Source organism: Strix aluco, chromosome 23 (genome assembly GCF_031877795.1).
Source record: "Strix aluco isolate bStrAlu1 chromosome 23, bStrAlu1.hap1, whole genome shotgun sequence".
Classification (NCBI taxonomy): Eukaryota; Metazoa; Chordata; class Aves; order Strigiformes; family Strigidae; genus Strix; species Strix aluco.
The window spans coordinates 2,240,492-2,262,946 of record NC_133953.1 but is presented as its reverse complement, the minus strand read 5'-3'; the positions used below and the strand labels follow the sequence as shown (position 1 = coordinate 2,262,946).

Genomic DNA, 22,455 nt, shown 5'->3' with positions numbered 1-22,455 from the left:
CCTTTCCCTTTTTCCCCAGAGAACAAGAAACTTACCTTGAAGACAAAGGACTTTGTAAGTGAACATACTAGATCTCCCTCTGGATATGATGCTTTGCTCCATTTATTCTCTTCTGGAACACACTAAGAGGGCAGAGCTGCAGCTCTTTGATTCAGAGTTTCCTGTCCTCAGTGTACGTCCCAACTCTGTTTTGTCATCTCCTTGTCCTGCCTGGGCTGCTCCCTGAGAGTGCCTCTACTAGCCCCCCAGATTTGTGCAGGAGTGAGGAGGTTCATTTTCTTAGGACAGATTGCCCCTGACAGCATCTCAGCAGGCAGGATGTCTCCACAGGATTTCTCAGGCCACTTTTGATGCTCCATAGTACAAAGAGGCCTCCGTGTACCTGAGAATTAAGGTTGCTTGGCCCAACAGAGGAGAAAAAAAAATACAATAGTTTGTACTTATCCGCAAAACTTGCTATGTATCGTTGTCAGGTTCAGTTTATGCGTACACACACATTTGGAAGAGTGTGGGAACTCCAGTGGACTACTGCCTCCACATGATGTCAGTAGAGAGTGTGCTTTTGAAGCTGTCAGTCCAGGGGAGATGTAAAAATTCTGGTCTTGGCAACAGGATTTCATGGCTAATGTCACAGGACTTTGGTGTTGACTCTTGAACCATGATCTTGGTAGGACAGTGAGTGAAACATGCTGCTCCCTCCACTCATTCTTCAGTTTAAGGTAGCTGTAGTATTTAATGTGTACTCTTCTACCCTGTAACGGATTATCAGACAACTGCTGTTTGCTCATATGTGACTGTATTTTAGTGACGAGTGAAAATTTCTCTGTACATCCTAAATCACTTTGTGGTTTTCATTTTTCCCTGTAATGTCATGAGTTCTCTTACCAGATGGTAATGGTGATGTTATTGCTGATAGGATGTAATATGGTGAGAATCTTTACATAAGTGATCAGTGATCTACCCAAAGAAATTGGGAGCAATCTGGCCTCTAGCTCCTGGGGATGGCTTCTGCTGACACCAGGCTTCGTGATGAAAACAAGATGCTTATTTCTCTTTCCTTCCAGAGAGAAATGTACTAGCTTTGTTATGAGAACTGGCTGGGAGAAACAAGCCACTTTTTTTATTAGTGAGAGATATGGTTATTAACTACAGGCACCCCCCTCCATCTAATTGTGCTGCTGTCGTGTGTGTCCCAGGGCAGCATCCCCTGCCTAGCATCAGCTCATTGCTGCATTAACTCTTCAATAGGAGAGCTCACAGCCTGAATAACAGAATTCCCAGAGACAAAAGCTCTAATAAGCAAAGGCAACTGAAATGATTCATGGAAAATTTGCCAAAGTCAGATGGATTCCCATGCCACTAAGCCCCTCACCCATCCATCTCCCTTTCCCCTCCCCTTCCACCAGCCTTCCCTCCCCCACTCTGAGCCAGGCATCTCAGAGAAAAGGCTGTGCCTTGCACAGCCTGTGTGACAGCAGGAGGGAGAGGGAGCTGGAGATAGCGAGGAAGAGGAAGCCGTGCGTAGGGCTGGGAAGTGCTGCATGCCGAACCGCATCCGAGCCTGGAAGAGCAGAGAACCTACTGCTTGCAGGAGCACCTTCTCTTGGCTGTTCGTTGGCATCTGCAGCAGGTGCTTGGAGTCTAAAGAGGGCAGAATGGGATGAGAAACACCACTGGCAATCCAGACTGCAGTCCTTGTGATGAAAACAACTGGGTGTGCAGCTGACCAAAATGCAGCAGGAAGAGACAAATAACCCGAGCGGAAAACCAGCAAAAGCCAGGCTGCAGAATTCCTTGACTCTGGAATCAAATACATGTGTGGGGGCTGCTGATCTGCCATACGACAGTTTCTTGCAAAGACCCTGAGCGTTTTTTTTTTGTTTTGTTTCTGCTGTGAATCTTTCGGCTAATGTGAAGAGGTCTGGCTTGCAAATATTTCTCCAGTAGTTTGACAGGAGCTGGCGTCCTCTGCGCTGAATTCTGAGCATATGAAGGGACAAGGCATGTCTGTAGCCAGAATCCTGAGGCTCCCCGGGAAACGGATTCTGTGAGGCGAAAGGTTAAATTGGGATCATGGGAGGGAAGCAGGTCAAATGGTGAGCAATTGTTGCCATTGTAATTTGAAACAGCAGGGATGGGGTGTTTATTAAAATTATGAGAATTCAGACTTATCACTGGGGCTGTTGCCCTAAAGCCTTGACTGTGCAGGCACTAGCAACTCTGGGACTCAGTGGAGAAAGGATATGGGTTATGAAACCAACTGGTAAAAGGAATAAAGTGGAACAGTTTGCATCATAAATCTGTCCTAAATAGCTATAATTTCCCAGCACTTATTTCTGCATGCTTTAATCATGAATTGTTATGTACTTTAAAGAACAAATAACATCAGTGGATATTTCACACTTTAATGGGTTTGGTGACCGATACAAAAACCATAGAAATGTTTCCAGCATTAACTTCATGGCATAATGTATGAGGCAACCTGACCTGTGCTACTGCTTCATCTGAGTGCATCTCAGTGGCTCTTTTCACTATTTGGCATGGTTTGAGAGGTTGTCACTGACGCCATGTGAACCCCCTGGCCTTTTAAAATAGGGAAACTGCCTGGAAAGGGGACTGTGGACATAGGAATACTTAAGCAATTATCCGTGTTGTGGACACCTGTAGTGACCACTTCACACACACGCATGCACACACACCCCCCACCGGGATCATTTGTATTTGCTTTGGGCTGTGGATCAAGTGCTGAGAGGAGCAGACTTTGGAAGAGGGGAATGTTATTTCTAGTCTCTGTATCCCCTTGTGTTTATGTCCTGCTCATTCTTCTTTCCAGTTCCTGGCTCCTGCCCATCCTTCAGTTTTACCACCTTCTCACCCAACACTTGCTAATACTGTTTTTCTAGGACAGCTCTCATTCTTTCATCTTTTGCATGGATGAGAACCAGCTATGCACTTCTTGGGGGCCTTATCAGGATGATGGCACATTTGGAGTGTCAGCTGAGAATATGTGGGGAAATATTGAGATCTGTTCCTAGAAGGAAGTAAAATCCTTCTCAGTGTTACTGGACATGTTAGATCAGCTGGGCTTCCTGTTTGTACTTGTGCTGTTTGAAAGTTTCATCATTTCTTCTGACCCTTATAATATAATGCAAACCCAGTAGTACCCTCTGGGCTCCCAAACAATTATTTTAACTTTATGCTCTGCGCCCATTCAGTGACAAGCAGGAGCAGGGGGCTGGTTACAAATGTTGTATACAAAATGTGCTTAACTGGGGACTGCTTAACTGGAGTTAGCCTTCCTGAAGGTAAATCCTTGAGCAAAGCCAAGGTGGCCTGGACCCCTTTAAAAATCATGCACACCCTGTTTGAGCAGGAAAGGACAGGTACTGTAGCTGTTAGAGATCCCAGTTAGAAGATGGTTATTCTTTCACGTAGTAAGTTGCATTCCTCTTTTCCTTTAACATGGTGAAAGTCCGTTTAGTCTGGACCATTAAAACTAGACTGCTTGAAGGTCTGTAACGTAAATGAGAAGTAGGCCAGCACTGGCTGTGGGAGTGGACCAGACAGGAGCTGCTACCAAGTAATTTCCATTTCTATTGCAAGGCTTTTCTGATTCTGTGAGAGAGCTGTGGAATACGTAGCAGCCGTGCTGGGAAGATGCGGAAGGCGAGCTGTCGAAGCCTCTTACTTTTCTAAACCTATTATATGATTTCCACAGTGTTTTCTTTTTGTTCTCTGTCCTTTGTTTCTGTGTTGGGAAGAATGAAAAATTAACTCCTGCTCACACTTGCAAGGATTAGTTCCTGCGACTTTAGAGGTACATTGAATGGGTCAGTGAACTTCAGCCACCTTTTGATGTTGTCTGGGCGATGCATTTAGGAAGAATTTGTGAAAAAAGATTGCTTGAACCTCACAGTCATCTGAGATGGCTCTAGTGGAAAACTTCTTTTCAAGAAGTTTTAACCTAAGAACATGAGTGAGTGGTATCTGACTTTCAAAAATATTTTGCCCTTGGAATTTCAAGTTAGTCAAGTGGTGCTTTTGAAAGCCAGAGCAAGAGATGTAGCAAGCCAGGGTGGCTTTTTGTTCAGCTTGCAGTATGAACATAAGGCTCACAGTAAATTGCTCCTGAGCAGACCTTCAGTAGACTGTGGTCTTACCCCTGTGTAAGTGTATGTGAATTCTGTGGTGACAGTCTCAAACTTGCATTCTGCTAAGGAAAATGAAGAGACACATTACGCTTCTTATCAGTTCGCCTGCTATGACACTGATGTAAAGTGATGTAAAGTGATTCCCGGTTTGGTTTGTTAATGGCTTCTCTAGTATGCAGATAATTCTTAGTTTCAACAAGCCTGCCTGCATATTCACTTTTATCTTACATGAGGACAATATTGATCAGCACTAGAAGTAACTTTTCTCCTTTCCTCTGCAGTCTTACATCGCCCAGTCCTATCCATAGTGCGAAGAGCGAATCCACTGTAGCCCCATCGGAGGAGAAGGAAAGACTTGTGATTATCCAAACTGAAGAAACAGAAACTAAAACGGGTACCTTGCCGATAATGCTTTACAGCTCACACTTTCTTTGGGATTTGTTTGTATCATGAACTTGCTGAAAAGTACCCCAGTAACTGAAATAAATGTAGAGAATGTGATGCTGAGTATCTGTTCACATAAAACTAAATCCCAAAACTTTTAACACTACAGTAGTGCCATAATATGGCAATGTCTGTGAGGCTTGCAAAATAATGCTTGGGAAATAAAAAGCTCTGGAGAAAAATTGAGTGTCACATATAATTTTCACTGTAGGGTGAATGCTTTCATCACAGCCTCATTAGGCCATGTTGAAAAAAACATTTAAAATTCCCTTAAAAGAGTTCACGTGAGCTTGTCAAGCCCATGATGCGTAACATGACTTTGTGTAAGGGTGTGTGTTTATAGCACATCTGTACATAGGTTGAGTGGCTCTTTGCAAGGATTGAACAGTTGTAGTATTGTTGTGGTGTTTGCATTGAGAAGTCATTGCTGTATTGCCACAAATGCCCTGTGATGTGGTCAGTTTACATTTAAAATTTTCATGCATATTGAAGGACAGGTTTTCAGAGAAGTTCCTGAAGTGATTTCTTTTTGTTTATTTTCCTTCTCAGGAATGCAGCCTAATAGTAAGTCTTTCTAGTTAGCATCCATCCCAAGAGCAAATGACAGAGAAGCTCTCCTAGGATATGCTTTGCAGTGTAGTCCTGCTCCAGTGCTCCTTCAAAAGTGTTTGACAGACTATCTCAGTGGCTGAAGTAGCTGGCAGGCTGTGGGTCTTCCTTAAATTCTTAGCAGTACTGTGTCTGCTTGCTGCCCATACAGTAGACTATTGCAGCTGCTTATCTACAAATGCACAGCAGCTTCCATTGGCCAATTTCACTTTTGGTCAATTAGCTAACAAGCACTGCTATGATTATTCCTCATCAAACCTCATCCCTTCTTAGGGAAACAAAAAACAATCCACATTCCTGGACCAACCAGTGGATGATAGTTAACCATCAATCCAGCTTATGCTGTGGGGATCAGAAAAGGCATGCAAGGCTATTTAACTTGCTGTTAAACTTCTTTTTCGGATTTAGGTGTGTTGTCCGCTTTGAGAAAGCTGTGTTATTTTACAAGTAGAGATAGTGTTTAATGTTGCCTTCAGTGGGTCCTTTGTGCACCCTCTAACACTAAGACATGTTCTTCAAATCACACAGTGGCTTTTTCTTCCCATTAGGTACTTTCTACCACACACGGTGCAGTGCGTCGTCCCCTGCGATGTGCTTTGAAATCTCCAGTACTCAGGAATCAGATGCAGCAAAGTTAATGAAGGGGAAGGATGCATATCTTTGATATGTGTGTATGCAGGAAAGCTTCCTTTGCGTAAAGAATGAGGCATAAATCCTTGAGGTTAGACAAGATGTCACACCTGTAGCAAATTCCTTGGTACCAATTAGAAGACATGCTGGTTTGTTAGTGATAGCTAGTGTGCAGCAAGCAATTATTGTGTGGTGCAAGTGTTTTTTGGACTCCTCTGTCTGTCATGACCACATTCAGCTGCTCTCTCTTCCAGAAGAGACAGAATCTCATTTCCAGCCTGAGTGGCAAGCAGGGAACCCTGGGTCATATTTGGAGAATTCATGGGAGGAGCAGCTTTTGGAACAACAGGACCATTTGGAAAAGGAAATGGAGGAAGCAAAGAAGATGATTTCAGGTTTGCAGGTAACAGATTTTCTTCTCAGCCAGTGTTCCCTTCCACATGCATTTCTTTTCCAAACAGCTGTAGCTGGAAGACAGGTTGTCTTGCAGCTGAGACACTGGCCTGGAACTTGAGAGTCGGATGAGACTCCTGGTCCAGTGAAGTCTCCTGGGGTGATTATGCAAGAAGTCAGTTGGTCTCTTGGGTCACCTTGGTTAAATAGGGACAGTGGCTCTTCCCTCCCTGTGTCTCACTCTGTGGGATGAGTCCCTTCAGGGAAGAGTTCCTCGGGAATGAGAGTATTTCAGATAGTGTGGCTAGTGTGTATTGGGGTATACTGGCTTCGGCCAGCAGAAACCTTATCCAGCAACAGAATGCTACTGACTAAGCACTCTGACATCATCCTTTCTTGCAATGTTTAGGCTGTCTGGGCTCCTGCAGTTGTGGTTTGGTGCTGGTCACCTTTTCCAGAATGGAGTATGCCAAAATCATCCTTTCCAATGTCCCAGATGCAATTTAGAAGACAGCTGGATCCAGCCACAGTCTTTCTTGGGGCAGGGTGTGCCTGTCTTCCATCACTGTGTAGCATGCTTAACCAGGATTGCCCAGGGAAGGAGGAAACATGGCTGCAACTTCCCCAGCCCCAGTATATTTACCAGGGTTTCAGAGAAAGGATTTTAACATCAGTCTGTGCAATTCAGACACAACCTTTTTTTTTTTTTTTCTTAGCTCAGGCTTCTCCAAAACTTGGTGTTGACACGATTTGAGGCTCTTATTCAGTAGGGAGGGAGAGAGAAGGGTGTGGAGAGAGAGAGGAAGATTATATTGCTGTGAAGACTGAAGATCAGTGATATTCACTAATAGTAATTTAAGTGGACTGTGAGAGGGCAAAAGGCACACTGAACACGGGTAAGAACAGAACCACTCTGGAGATCTAAAACAAAGCCTGTGTTTAGAAGGTGATTATGTTTCTGTTGTCTTTTGGTTGGAGCTCAGATACCAGCTGAGTTCATTGGCTTGGTCCCCTGTCCTGTGATGGTATGCTAACTCCTGTATGTGCTGTCACTGTGCAAAGCATGTATGTCACCCTGCAAAATAGTAAAGATGCAGCAGTGTTTTCCCACATGCTGGGGCTGGGACTCCCCTTCTTCACCAGGGCACTTAGCAGCCTGCAGGTTTTGTTAGCAGCCTGAGAGAATAGAGCAGTCCTTCTGCGATTTGTGATTGGAAGTAATGCAGAGAGACAAGGAATGTCAGGAAATCAATCAGAATTCACAGAGCTGATCAGGGGTCACATAGGCTTGCATCAGTCTTTCAGTGAGCTAGACTGAACTATAATATTTGGCACATTCTCTATGCAACTATTTATTTGTGGGACCTTTTCCTTGCTGCCCTATTCCAGTCCCTCCCTGACCAAATGACCCTCAGCCTGATGGGTTTGACTTTGCATGGGGAGTAGAGCCCCTGATCCATATGGTAAAGACCCTGAACTCTCTCAGGAATACTCCTTTCTGTTTGTGCTGGGAACCATACTGGCTTTGAATTGTAAATATTTATGTGCCAGTAAACAAAGCAGAGATTGTGTGAGAAGCATAGGCAGCCAGGAGGGAGGGTGGGGTGTGGGCCGGCCGGCACTTTCCCTGTGGACAATGGGCAGGAAACAAAAGACTTTTTAAAAAAAAAAAAAAAAAAGGCAATTTGGTTCACTGGTAAAATCTGGTTGCATTATGTGCCCACTGGGAGCAGGGAGAGGCAGCACTGGCATGTCCTGTTCCTCCAACACTGGCCCCATGTTTCAGGAGTGAAGGCGAGCAGCTGGCATTGCTGCCCCCTCATCCTCTGGGAGTAGGAAGAGGCAGCTGATGTTGCTAGCCAAGAAATTGGATTTGATTAATTGATTTTCCCCCCTCTTGCTCAATACTTAAAAGCCTCCAGTTCATGAGAGTTTGATTGAAGTATCAGGGACCTGGTATACGTATACCTCATAAGGCGCTAAAACCACGGCAGCTTTTTATGTTCCTGTGTGATTCCTGCTTGAGTGTCCTGCTGGGTAGACTTTGGGATGCACTCAGAAAACAGTTTTCCAAAGAGCTTTTGCGTTAACTGAGTACAGATTGCTTTTTGGCAGCAGCTGCAGCTCTTTAGTGGAAGATTCTGTCAGCAGGCAGAACCTGGCCTGTCAGCCTTGAAGTCTTTAGGGGCTGAACTGGAGTATTACTGCAAATGGGATATTTTGGGTTTAGCCGTGGAGTTCAAACAGAAATAAACTAGAAAGCTAACTGAAAGAAAGAGGCATGACTCTCCAGTGTGTCCAGTTCTATGCAACATCCTGGCATATACCAAGAGCCCTGAATCCTGGAAGTTAGAGACAGAAAGATCAATGTAAAAACCATAAGCTAGAGAAAACCAGTATGGTATACCCTGCTGGAGATCTGGCCTGCTCTTTCTAGTCACACTTCCTACAGTGCATGCTTTTCCCTTCTTCAGGCTGGATTCAGTCTACTGTGAGAATTCTGGCATCTTCCTGCAGACATTTGGGCTACTTGGAGCTGCTGAAGGAGTTAATGCTGTGCTTCTAGTAGCCTTCCTCAAGCACAGGGCATAGCTTAAGATTTTCACTGACTGTGTGGGTGAGGGCTCTTCCCTCACTTGGACAACAGTTCTGAATGTATCTTGGTCTTGTCTAGTGTAGAATAGAATTAGCCTCCCCTGAACATCCAGTTTCTAAAGTGTTTTGTAGATGTGTGGTTGGGAGGATGGCTTCTTTCAGCAGGGGATACTTCGGTCTCATTCCAGAAGAGAAGCCTTACAATGTAAACCTGGTTCAGTCTGTGCTTTAGACTTCAAATCTGTTATTGTAGTGAAGGCAACCCTTGGACTGAAGCCTGAGACAGACTTTACTCCCTGAAAATCTGAGTTGTCCTTGTTTGGTGTCTTTCTGTGGGGAAGAATATTGGCTGACAGATATCTCTGGGAGAGCTTTTTCAGGGGATAAATCTTCTTGTTCATTCCTGGAGAACAGGGGAATGGTCAGCAGAAATGGGAAAAGAAACTGTTTAGAGACTGCTGATATGAATGACTGTTAGCCATAGCTGCAGCTAGACTATTTTCCTTTGAAACTCCTGAAGAGGAGATTTTTTCCTTCATCTTCCCAGGCTTTGTTGCTCAATGGGTCTTTACCTGAGGATGAGCAGGAAGGGTCCTTTGAACTTTGTGAACATGGAGCCTGCCCTGAAGAGCAGCTGGTGAGCACATTGCTGTACCTATATTTCTTTGATCAAGCTGCCCTTTGCACTGTTCTGCCACAGGCAGGTGTCTTGCACAATAATAACCATAGTTATTTTGCGTTTAGATCATAATCCGAAGTCGCCTGGATCAGAGTGTGGAAGAAAATCAAGACCTAAAGGTTAGAGGGGGACAGATGAAGGGGAAAGTGAGGTTTTGGGTCAAGAGATGTTTGCAGACTTTGTCCTACTTGATGGGGAGGAGTGGGGCGGATGGGGCAGGGACAGGGGAGGGTGGATAACACAATGGATGACATGGGGGATATATTGTGTTAGGGCTCCAACTCTGTTCCCATATTCTGCTGTGCAGGATCTCCATCCCTCTGGGAGCGTAGATATCTGCTTCCCTGAGACAGTAATTAATTGACCTAGAGAGCACTCGCAATACTTGTCTGGGAAGTGTTTATTATACTGTAGTAACAGTTAATAAAAGTTTGTGAGATAGCACCAGAAAAATATATACTGCCTCTCCACTTTGCCTCAAACCAGTGCTGGTAAAGTCAGTTGCTGGTAAAAGAAATATCTAAGTGTTACTGGAGTTTAAATGAACCCTGAAATAGATTTTTCCTGCATGCTCTTGAAGCTGGAGAGATCTGGGTTGTACTAGGGTCGCAAAACTTTATCCAGGACAGCTGTTAAGTTTCTAGCCGTGTCTGATTCAAACAGTCTTTCAAGTAGGAAATAAATGCAGCTAAGAAGAACCTGCTCTGTCAAGCCTGCCTTAGTTCAGCTTTCTGATGGGGCTGGCTCTGGGACCAGTTCTGATGCTGGGAGAGAAGTTTTTGACATTGCCCTGAAGACCAGATTTGGGGGACTAGGCAATCTTTTTCTCTCATGGATTTAATAGCAGGGCCTTAGGGAGGTGCTCAACTGTTTTGTCATGTTTGTAACTTACTAAAATGCCTCAGGGCCTGATGTGCTCTTTGATCTGTGGGAGAAGGTGGGATGTGTGTTCTTCTGAAGCAGGTGTCTGGGGACAGAGAACACTGACTTTACTTGATTCTGAAGAGGTGACAAGATGCCATTTAATGAAATTGTGTTGCATTTACAGAAGGAGCTATTGAAATACAAACAAGAAGCTCGAAACCTACAGGGAATAAAGGTGAGGAAAGGGGCATTTCATCAAATATAAATAGAAAAGCCTTAGAGTCTGCTGCAGCCCATGAGTAGGGCCAGCAGCAACCATATACCTCGGAGGAATCTCAGATTGTGGAGGGAGTTGTATTAGGGGACTTGGAGGTGGGGAATCATATGGTCTGTTTCTGGCTCCAGGGAGAGACTGCAGTTATGGCAGGCACAAGGAGTTAGGTCTCCTGGGTTCTGTTTCTTGTCAGTAAGATTGTGGTCAAATGTCCCTGCTTGTCTGTTTCCCCTAAACAAAATATGAGGTGTAGGATGCCTGCTTGGTTCTTGTGGCTTCCGCTCCCTCTGTCTTGGGGTATACACAGTAGGATTGGCCCCGTGAACTCATTCTTGACAGCAGAGGAAAAAGAGCACAGGGGTATCCTTGTCATCTTCAGCTTCAGCATTTTTCACAACTTTTGCTCCTGTTTGCTCAGTTTCTTCCTCTGGAGTTCTGAACACTAATAATCAGAGCAGAGGTATTTTTAGAGCTGCCTGTCAGGCTCCTGTGAAGGAAGGAAACAGCAGTAGCTGTCCAAGGTAGGCCTCTGCCTCTGGGTGACACTGAGTGAAATGTGCAGAATTAGTCCTGACTTTGACCTCTTGAGAGAGGATTTCATTGCATAACTAGATCACACACAGAGCTTAACTTTTCTTGTGCCCTTGGCTGATGGCCTCTTTCTGCCCTCTGGATGCTGCAGATGCGTGGCTGGAGACACTAGCTGTAGGCCGCGAAAAGACTCTGCAAAGACACTGCTGTTTTCTTCCATAAGAGCAAATTGTCAGGCCACTTCTGGAGCAGGAAGTTCAGGTAGAAGCACAGAAATCCCTCTGTCCCAGATGGCTAGAATGTTGGCAGGGAAATAACTTTTGGGTAAGAGAAAGGCAGAAGGGCTGAGAGCTCACTGGGCAGATGTCTATATACCTCTGGCTCTATTGGGCCCTTGGCAACGTTTCAGCCCTGTGAGTGGCCCCACTGTGTTATGGCCACTGGTCTAGGTCACTCCCTTCCCAGGGAAGGATCTCTGCCTCTGTCTTGCACCTTTCTATAGATAACATATTTTTCTAGGATGCTTTACAGCAAAGGCTGATTCAACAGGATGCTTCAGTTCTTCAGCTAAAGCAGGAACTGCTGAGAGCAAACATGGACAAGGAGGAATTGCACAACCAGAACGTGAGTCACTGTGCTGCTGGGGGTTAGATTATTTTAGAAGGAGGTTGGTGGCCCTAAGGGCTCCAGCAGCCACAGGGTGGAGTTGGTTGCAGCATAGTTCTTGGGGTCGTGGGATAGTGAATGATCAGTCAAAGGTCTGCATACAGTCCACTAGCCAGCTGTGGGACTTGCTGGAGTTTCCTGTTCTTCACTCCTGCTTCCTGTCCTCCAAGACCTTCAGCTGAAACAGGGAGGGGATTCCCATGATGTTTTCAGCAGTTGCATTCTCCCTTTCTCATTGTGTTCCCATTCCCTGGGTTAGCAAGTGGCACTTTGACAGGTGGAGCTGCCATGTACAGTGCCTCTCTGGGGAGAGAAGGGCAAGGAAGGAACTGTCCTGTCCAAGAGATTGACATCCTTAGACACTAGCTCCCTTGAACTCTGCTGATATTTGGTCTCAGGTCACCCTTTAGCGCAAGGGGCAAAGAGGTTGTCACTAACTCTCTAGGAATACCTATCTCACACCTATGTGTTATTTCTGCAGGTTGACCTTCAGAGGAAGGTTGAAGAGAGAAGCCGGCTTCTGGCAGAATACAAAGTAATGGAACCTCTCTTCACTGGAGGCTTTTCTGGGGGCAGCATCTGGTGGTTCTTCAGTTTTGTGAATGTGACTGCTGTCTCCCTGGCACTCGGTCACCTCTGGGAGTGGCACTGTGGATAGTGAATAAGTTGCAATAGCCTTGGATGTTTGCAATGAGATGGAGGGATCACATGTTTTTTGTGTTCTGCCACAGCTTTTTATAGTAGATCTTTTATTGTCATGTTTTTTCTATGGTGGCTTGCTGAGTATCTAATACTTGTGCAGAAGCCTATCAGGTTAGGTTGGGTCACCTGACTGTCCACTGAATCCCTCAGGAATCTGTTTTCTCTGGGACAGTCGTCTGGCCTCAGTAGTGGATCTTTGCTAGGCAAGGGGACTCCAGGCAACAACCACCTGACCGATCTTTTCAAGAGAAAGTTTAGACACTCAGTTCTAACACCTAGCTAGAAGTACACACATTGTCTAAGTCAGCCTGTAAAGGCACCTTATTCTGGCAGATAACATAACCTTCCCTGCCATGGGAAGATGATTGTGAGCCTTACTGTCCTATTGATTCTCTTGATTACTGTGTTGCAGAAAGAACTGTGCCAGAAGGATCGGCATTTACAGCAGCATCAGACCAAACTGGATGAAATGCTTAGGCAGCTTTCTGAGGCTAGCTACCAACAGGTATGGAGCAGGTGGGCTGCACTGATACCCTGAGAGCTGGCACTTATGTTGGTGACTCAGTGTGTGTTGACTCTTCTACTCCCCTCACAGGTGGATTTGGAGCGGGAGCTAGAGCACAAAGAGGCCCTGCTAGCTCACTGCATGAAGAGAGAAGCTGAAGAGGTATGGGAAGCCTTGGTCTACACATCAGTCTGGAGTGATGAGACTGGAGTGATGTTTCTGTCCAGCACCCTCTAGCTATCTATCTCCAGAAATCATCCACTTCACCCCAGAGTGGCCTGGCTCTGCAATGTCATTGTCAGTGCCCTAACCAATGCAGCCACATTCCACAAAGCATCCAGCTTACCAAAGCTCTCAGCAGTGGCACTCTGGCTTAGCCTCTTGTGTCAAAATCTGAAGTGATGAAACGGTGAGGGGAGCACAGGAGTGAATGCAAGCCAGAGACTCTTGGCTTCTAGCTTCAGCTCTGACACGGGCTAATGGTTAGACCAGGACTTAGCTTCTTGTCCTTTTCCTGTTGACCCTGGTATTGAGCACTTGGAACTGTCTTGGTGGAAAGAGTGTCAGCCCCAATATCTGTCTCTGCACAGTGCCACCTGAACGCTGGTTGTGCTCACTAGAGCTTGCAGAGCCCTCTGATGTAGCAGCAAGTCCCCTCCTGTCTCTGCTTCTTTTTCTCTGCTTGTATGTGAGGAATCATATTTGTGCTCTGACCTATAAGGCTGCCTGCACACTCCTTAGTGAGTAGAAAATGGGAGTTATATCACTGATGTGAAAGTTTTCATGCCCTCTCATCATTTTGAAGTTCACAAATTGGGATCTTTGGGGAGATCCTAACACATTCCTAGTGGTACATGCATCTCCCCCTGAACAGGTGATGGCTTACAGTGGTCATAGTGCTCAGAGCAATGGCTTCCTCCAGACAACAGGAAAAGGAGCTGCTCCCACAGCCCACCGAGGGGTAAGTGCACCTAAGGGTTATTTCTCCCAGCCAGATGCAGATGAGGGCTCCAGATATCCTGGAAGCTATTATCTTGTTAGAGATGTTTCCCCTTTCAAAGACCTGTGGCTTTAGATGGGAAGAAAGCAGCCTGGAGTTAGTCTGACTGATTTGTGGTCTCTTGGGCAGACAAGTGACTTGCAGCTGGTTCGTGATGCCCTTCGCAGCCTCAGGAACAGTTTCAGCGGCCATGATCCACAGCACCACACCATTGACAGCCTGGAGCAGGGCATCTCCAGCCTGATGGAACGGCTGTACCGCATGGAAACACAGAAGAGGCAAGAGAGAAGGGTAAAGGCTTCCTAGGGCACTTAGCTCTTAATTTCTGCCCCTCACACACAACCCAGAGCTAAGCAGCAATGAGAGCTCCAACTGGGAAGTGATACTGTGTTCTCACTCTTTTGGCTTTTCACCCTAGATCCGGGGGAAATCACCAGCAAGCAGAGCAACAAATGACTGTAGAGACTCCTGGCCTCCCAAATCCAGTAAGTGCCTTTCAGCTTCTGCCCTCCCACTGCCAAATTCATTGCTCAGCTTTCCTGGCCAGAGTCAGGGGCATAGCATTCCCTTGGGAATCCGTGACCTCCAGCTGCTTATTCCCTTTACCAGAGTTCACCTTCCTCTCTTTAGTCATTTGCAGTACAGATTAGACTTCACTGCAAAGGAAAGAGGGCAGAGACAATCTATGGCTGCTTGTTTGTAAAGCCCCGTCACACTGTCTGGGCCACTTCGGTAGTACTGCAGTATAAATATTTTTATATATAAATATTTTTAAATTATATAAAAATATATAATATTATAAAACAATATTATATATAAATACAGTTTGACAAATAATTACCCCTTGGGTGAGTGAGAAATGTGATGTTATTTCAGCTTTTCTGCTGGTTTGCACCATCTAGTGGACACGGGTAACTGTACAGTGGCCTCTTCTGTTCCCCCCTCAGTGTCTAGCTCCTTTCATACATGCATAACAGCACAGCCCTTTCTGGCACCATGTTTCCTGGCTCCAGCTGCAGCAGCTCCACATTTGTTTTTCATCATGAGGGCTATTTTTTCCAATGTTGGTTGTAAACATCACCTAGAAAGTCTATGAGATTGTAGGGGACTGTAGGTACTGGGGAAAGACAGAGGCCCACACCTTTCAGCTGTATTGTAGTGTCCAGCAGCAGGGTAGCCTTGGAGGTACAAGATGTGAAGGAAGGTAGGAGAGGAACTCAGAAGCCTGAAGTAGGTTGTGGGGAGGATTTGCTGGGTTCTCCCTCCTCTCCCATAAACTGCAGGTTTTAGAGCAGCCACAGTCATGTGTTTTCTGCATGCAAACTATACCTCTCCCTTTTCAGCAGCTCCATCCCCCTCCACTGCAGCAGGAAAATAAAGTTGTGCAGCCACAAATGTAGAATGCCTTGGGTGTAAAGAGCTCTAAGAGGTGGATCCAAAGAATTGTTAAATTAGAAAGCCTTTGACTGGGTGTCCATAGTGTTTTCTGCATGCTGGGAATCTTAAAACTATAGAGTCACTCAGTGTGAACCTTCCTCTGCTTCAGCTTTTGGCACAGTGCATTGCAGGGAAGCAGGAAACAAGGCAGTAGCCAGAGATGGAGAAACACAAATGAGCAGAGAAAAATCCATGCACGAACGCTCATCCTGGCCAACTAGAATGGGAAGATGGGGGGGAGGCAGATAACCTTTTGCCTTGATTATGATCAGTAACTTCATCCTGCTCCACCCATCCGCAAGTAAAGGCCAGTGATAATGTAGCTGTACTGGATGGGGTACTGTTCAGTCACTTTTCTCTTCCAGAAAGGTTCTCCTGTCACTGCTGAGGTAGTGAATAGAGTGTCTGTGGAGTAAATGGTGTCAGCAGGCCCCTCTGTGGATGAGACATTAATCCTGAAGGACAGTGCTAGGCAAATCTTCCATGCTAACAACAGTTGGATAGTGACCTTACCTTAAAATGCAAAGTTTTCCAGTAAGCAGGAGAATACCTGGTCCTTCCCAACAGGGATGATTAGCCACCCTGCTAAGAATCTCTTCCCTTCACCAGGTTCTCTGCTGTGATGGCAAATTTACTGAGATCACCCCTTTTGTCTCCTGTTGTGGCAGCAGACAGGCTGTTCCTCAATGACTGTGCCATTTTCTTTGCAGAACTGCCTCATTCTCACAGCACACCCATGATGAGCACCAGTGCCTGCACCAAAGTGTTGTACTTCACTGACCGCTCCCTCACACCTTTCATGGTCAACATACCAAAGAGGTGAGGTCTGGCTGTGCCTTGCTGACACTGATGTGGGAGGTGCTTGTCTCTTTCAGTCTGATCTCTTCCGGGACAACGAGCACACGTTTGCTGTGCCTTAACTTGGGCGTTGGATTTAATACAATTGTCTGGGGAAATTGCCTAAAGCAGTCCCCTAGCTGATGCATTTGTTTTAGAGGCCCAAGAGATACATCTCTTTTTTTTTTTTAACTTACAAGAGCAAGAGAAGGCAGCCAAGCAGTTCTATTGTGGCATGTAGTGCAGAAAACTCCTGTCAAAACAACTATGGTTGTCAATGCAAAAGGGAAAGTGAAAAAGGCTGTTTTGAGGTGGTTCTTAGTAAATCAGGAGGCAGCTCTTCCTCTGAAGAGGACCTTGGGGTTGACGGGTGTGTTCCTGGAGGGGCACGCTCTTCACATCCCTGTGGCCAAAGTGCCACATGCCTAGCTAGACTTGTGCTGTGGCTCTGCATTTCATGAAGTAACCTTTGAGCTAAACCTGGTAATGATGTACCGTGGGATAGTGCCAGACTCTTCCCTTGCAGGTTAGGGGAAGTGACTCTGAAGGATTTTAAGGTAGCTATCGATCGTGAAGGAACCCACCGGTACCACTTCAAAGCGCTGGATCCAGAGTTTGGCACCGTCAAGGAGGAGGTAAGTGTGGAATTTAGCTATCAGCCGCTTTGTGTTCAGTGTTACCACACAACCGTGGAGACCGTGGTCACCTTGCTTCTAAACTAATAAAATCTTTGAATTTGCCCCCAGACAGACATGTCTATTTTCACAGCTGTAGATTGAGTTCCTGTCATGGCTTAACCCCAGCCAGCAACTAAGCACCACACAGCCACTAGCTCACTCTCCCCCCTCAATAGGATTGGGGAGAGAATCGGAGGAGCAGGGGAGGGAGAGTAAAAGTTGTGGGTTGAGATAAAGTTTAATAGTACAGAAAAGAAAGGGAAAATAACAATAGAATACGTAAAACAAGTGATGCACAATACAGTTGCTCACCACCTGCTGACTGATGCCCAGCCAATCCCTGAGCTGTAGTGCCCCCTGGCTAACTCCGCCCAGTTTATATACTGAGCATGATGCTATATGGTATGGAATGGGTCAGCTGTCCTTCCTGAGTCCCCTCCCAGCTTCTTGTGCACTCCCAGCCTCTCTATGAAAAGCTGAAAAGTCCTTGACTTAGGATAAACACTGCTTAGCAACAACTAAAACATCAGTGTGTTACCAATATTTATTCTCATCCTAAATCCAAACCACAACACTATACTGGCTACTAGGAAGAAAATTAATTTTATTCCAGCTGAAACCTCTTGTAAGGTGCTAAAATGGGCTGTTTTCATCCCCAGCCAGGGCAATTACATGAATGTGATTGCAGTTGCCTGGGGGCTGCAGAGCCCCTTGGGCACAGAGCTGACTATTGGCAAAGACAGTCTGTGACACAGCATTGCTCAGGGGACACGAGGCAAAAACCTGGACTACACTTCTAGCCCCTCAAGTAGTTTTATAAAACCTGATAAAACCTATATGAGACACACTTGTGAGGGGAATGTGCTTTATTCAAAAAGCATTCTCCTACTTCCAAAGGTTTTTCAGAGATAACTGTTTGTGGCATCTTTTCCTTTGTGTACTGCATTACAGCCCTGTTTATGCTCAGTCTGGTATTGGTGTGGATTGGATTCGTTAAAGATTATTGGGATAGTTCCCGTGTCACAAACTGATTAAGACAAGTGCAAAGAGTTACCCTCCCTGGGAACAGTCAGCTGACTAGGTAGCCATTCTGCAGAAACAGCTGGAGATTGTAGTACGGATCAGAAAAGGCATGTTTCCTGTCCTTATTTTACCTTTCCTGTCAAACATGCTAATAATAATCTTGACAGTTACTGGTTGAAGAAGGGGCTTAATCTGTTTTTCACCTAAAACCTGAAAAGATTACTCAGACGTGTGAATGATGGATGAGGTATGCATTCTCTGGGCTGTGTAGTGAAATCTGAGCTAGGAGTTCTGACTTAATGCCTGTCCCTTATGCTGTTTACACTGTAGAATAGTGGTGCCCAGACTCCAGACATGACTGGACTCCCTTTTTTTTTTGTAGGTATTCCATGATGATGACATCATTCCTGGCTGGGAGGGGAAAATTGTGGCCTGGGTAGAAGAAGACCATGGGGAGAATTAATCAAGCTTTTAAGTCTTGTCACTATGGAAACCTGTAACTGGCTGCTGAGCTCAAAGAATGACCAAAAAGCCTGTGTGCTGGAAGGAGTCCAATTCAAGCTGCCAAAAAAGAGGGCTTCTCTGCAAACAACGGGTAATGCATGTTGTGTGCATGGATGCCTGGCATCTGACTTTCCATGCCCAAATGCAGTGTTCTGAGACTGAAATGACAGGTCTGTGGGAAAGAAAGACCTTGCTTTGTCCTGTGCACTGAACCTTGAAGGCCTTAATGACGCATTGCTCCCTTTCCCTGCTTCTGCATTCTTGCAACATGTGCTGCAGACTGTGATCTGGGCATTTCAAGTCTGGTGTGTTGTACATGGTATTACATAAATCTGCACTGATAGCAAAAATATGAAGCTTTGCCTTCATGAGTCAGAAGAAGCCACTAGATTATGTGACCGAAGGTTTGACCAGCTTTGGTCCCGGACTTGCACAAGCTGCAGGAGCAGAGTGAACTTTCTGGACATTCCAGACTGACAGTATAGAAATCTGACCTGGGGAGGAAAGACAGTCTTCTGGAGGTTTTACACATCGTCTAAAGCAAAGATCACCAGCTTGGCAAAGCTCCCTTTCTCCCAAACTCAGGCTTCCATTTCCTAACCCTACTTTCCCACTTGCTCTCCAAAACTGTACTGACTTCTGAGGCCCTCTGGGTTTGCTTTGTTGCCATGGGGACTGTGGGATCTTGGTGCTTGCTTATTTGCTGAATGATTTCATTTGTGAGGGAGCTGGAATCAGCTACTTCCCTGAGGTACTTATAACCCCTCTTCTTGTTGAGGCTCTTTCCCTGTGCTCCTGCCCTCTCCTCTTTCAGCAAGGCAGACGGTTGGTCACCTCCTGTGCACAGGCATCACCGTGTGCTGCTGTCCACTCATTGCCAGGGCCACCAAACACTTACCCACACCAGTAGGATAAACCCCATTGATTACACCACCAGTTTCCTGGTATGCCTGCTCCTGGGGTGCCTGAAGGATCAGGAAATAAATGACTGCTTAGGAAAGAACAGGCCCTAAAATCCCTGTGAGTGGGTTTTTCTTTTCAGTTTTGTGGGGTTTTTTGTTTGTTTCTGCATTGCCTGTCTCTGCCCTTCTGCTGCCGGTCAGCTGTACTTCCAGAGTGTGGCTGCGATGTGCAACAGACACTGTTGACTTAGAAGGTCAAATGGCAAGTCAAGGCTCTGCTCATTCTTGGTACATGTGGCCCGTCTGTGGACTACCTGTGTGTCTGTGCTGTGCATGAGGCTAGGAGAGGGTGAACCTGGTTTTACTGTTTTATATTGACATGTCCTTTTGTAAACATGTTCCTGTTCTTGGAATTATTTTGTACCAGTTTACATTTGTCTGAGGACTGTGAATATTTTTATACTAGTGCAAGTGCTTTCTGTATATTTCTGCACGCATTATACTGTGTTTTACTCACTTTCTAGTGGATGCTGAGATGTTTTGTATCGTCTCCTGTTAACACAACACTGGGCTCAACTTTATTTTACTATGGAAATCCAACTAGTTCCTACTGGGTTTTATATTTTTGCCAGCTTTAATAGGCAGCAACAATACTATTTATTTTCTCACTGCTTCACTGTCCAGGAAATAGCTCAAGGCTTTTATGTGGCTCTGTGCCACGCTGGCCCAACACAACATACCTTCTGTTCTGGACAATTTGTTATGGTGACTTTCTCCTCACAGACAGCAGTAGGAAAGTTCATCAATGAACAAGTTCATCAGTGGGCTGCAGAGGGGGAATACATCTCTCTTGGAAAAGAAACAGATTTTTCTTCCTCCCTGGAAATAGTTTCTCTGTTGCATGATCTCTAGTGAGCTGGTAAAGAGAGCATGGGGTTGTTATACTGAAATCAATTGTATTTGAATTGCAAATTTTTCTCAAGTGTTTCTTTCTTCAGGTTTTGCTCATCAATTCTATTTCAACAAGAGCCATGCACCCAGGGTAGAATTTTATGGAGAAAATTAAGACCATTTTCAAGGTCTGCAGTTGCCAGTTCCATATCCCTCTCTGCTACTCAAAGATGAGCAGTTTGGTTTTGGAGCACTGAGGACATAGGAGGCTGTTAATATGATCAGAGGTTCTAATGGATACGTGTTCAATCCACTGGCCCATAGCTATCCAGTTTTCCTATGAAGAAAACAGTTGTTAGCTGATACAGGAGACAGCCTGTTTTTGTTCTTAGATCGGTTCAAATGACTAACCATGGTCACATTTAATATTCTTACTGCCACCAGAGAGCCAAGCACTGAACCCTATATGGAAACACATGCTCTCCAGAGCAACAATGGGCTATATTTGAGGAGGAGCAAGACTGGACAAAAGGCTTGCTTTTTGGGGCTGGCAGAAAGGTACATACCTTTCATCCGTGCTAACGTCACATGTAAGCTAGGACAAAAGAAGACATCCCCTGAGACAGAACTGATAGCAGTGCTCTGTTCTTGGATTCCTATATGCAGCTCCCCTCTGCCTTAGTGAAGGTAGAATTGCTGGAGTTGCTGTCACTGAAGCTGAAGGGCTGCTGCTCTGATAAGCTGCAAACATAAACAGTTTGGGTTCAGCTTTATTTCTGTACTGACACTGCAGCCTTCTTCAGAATTTTTACCTTTGTGTGATTGACAGAAAGGGGTCTGGAGGACGTACGGAATATTAGGCATGGGGATAAGAGGTATCAGGTGGAAAAGCCGTTGACCAGATGTTTCTCTCTGATAAAAGCAGAAGATGCTGGTTTTAAATCAGTTTGGCACTGCTATAACCCTGACTTCAGTCGATTTATTCTGGGGATGCACTCTTAACATCATACCCAGGACTTGTATTTTTCACTCTTTTGAATCTGTTTATGTCTGTCCAACTTTCTGCAAAGTTACTTTCCTATTCCTGTACTTGTAGCTTGCTTTTGTAACGTACATGCTCTGTGTAAAATTATATTTTCATAGAAACCGATGTTTGCATTCATCTCTTAGAAAGGGCAGTTATTCTAAAGCCTGTTCTCTAGGAAAATGAAGCTTTATCTGTACATCTAAACCAGACATACGTGGCTGGATAAGACTTGGATTAATGGACACTAATCCAAGCAGTTATCTCAATAAAATGAGGGTTGCAAACTGAGTCTGTTCAGTGCTTGTAAAGATGGCTTTGGAATGATAAGGCACAGATAGGGATACAGTGCATAAATCACTTGGAACACTTAAGGTTAGCCTCCCACAGGTCCTGGAGAAAACCTTTTCTATCGCTTTTCCGCGATGTTTTAGGAAAGCGTAGATTTTCTACTACTTGTGCAATTAGCAAACTTAGAATCACATGCCCTGAAGAGCAGGCTTTGAGTGTTAGTAAAATTAGCATTTATTATTAAAACTGGCATGAACAATATAAAATTGAAACATGAGCTCTGCTCAGCTGCCTTGGCAAGAGCAAATTTCACTGTTTCAACCCCCAAGGTTGTGTAAACGGCTGCACCTGGCTGAGCTCAGTCAAGGTAAGTCCCATGTGCTTAGGAGCATCCCCTCTGCCCTTGTGCTTTCCACTGCCTTGCAAACACCATTTTAAAGCATGTAGGGGAAGTCTTTGTTTGGGGGAACCTGGGCTGCTGAATCCCGGCACAGAATAGCTTCTGGATTTATGTGTTCCCATACAGAACTGGGATCTTGTTAAAATCTAGGCCATGGGATAGTGACAGGGAGAATCCAAGTGGGCCTGTTGCAGTTTTGGGTGGGTGTTACACAAAGATACGACATACTGGTTTGGCTCAGAGCCCGATTTTCTTGCTGGGGACAAGCTCCTGTCACAGACGCGAACTGCGAGGCTGCAGCTTTTACCCACCAGGCTCCTCTAGCCCCTTCTGGGGTCGCGCCGCGTTACGAGTGGGCACGAACACGCGCGTCTCCCGAGTGCCCCAAGGGGCCTCCGGCCCCCCGCGGGAGCACGACAGGCCCGG

At 45.5% G+C, this 22,455-nt stretch overlaps 1 protein-coding gene across 4 annotated transcripts in view; it reads left to right on the top strand.

The window, feature by feature from the left end:
- Positions 1-21,625, top strand: part of DIXDC1 (DIX domain containing 1) — a 39,110-nt gene extending 17,485 nt beyond the window's left edge. For 2 of the 4 annotated variants that reach the window (XM_074848839.1, XM_074848838.1), the window contains 15 exons: positions 4,433-4,545; positions 6,089-6,237; positions 9,370-9,459; positions 9,567-9,620; positions 10,550-10,600; positions 11,690-11,794; positions 12,318-12,371; positions 12,951-13,043; positions 13,134-13,205; positions 13,918-14,004; positions 14,173-14,334; positions 14,462-14,528; positions 16,191-16,299; positions 16,844-16,952; positions 18,400-21,625. In XM_074848839.1, the coding sequence (XP_074704940.1) occupies positions 4,433-4,545; positions 6,089-6,237; positions 9,370-9,459; positions 9,567-9,620; positions 10,550-10,600; positions 11,690-11,794; positions 12,318-12,371; positions 12,951-13,043; positions 13,134-13,205; positions 13,918-14,004; positions 14,173-14,334; positions 14,462-14,528; positions 16,191-16,299; positions 16,844-16,952; positions 18,400-18,480 (1,396 nt within the window). In that variant the 3' untranslated portion in view covers positions 18,481-21,625. Of the gene's footprint in view, positions 1-1,535; positions 2,097-4,432; positions 4,546-6,088; positions 6,238-6,943; positions 7,000-9,369; positions 9,460-9,566; positions 9,621-10,549; positions 10,601-11,689; positions 11,795-12,317; positions 12,372-12,950; positions 13,044-13,133; positions 13,206-13,917; positions 14,005-14,172; positions 14,335-14,461; positions 14,529-16,190; positions 16,300-16,843; positions 16,953-18,399 lie in introns of those variants that run through there. The other 2 variants (XM_074848840.1, XM_074848841.1) reach the window with 2 other exon arrangements.
- Positions 21,626-22,455: the final 830 nt, after the last annotated feature.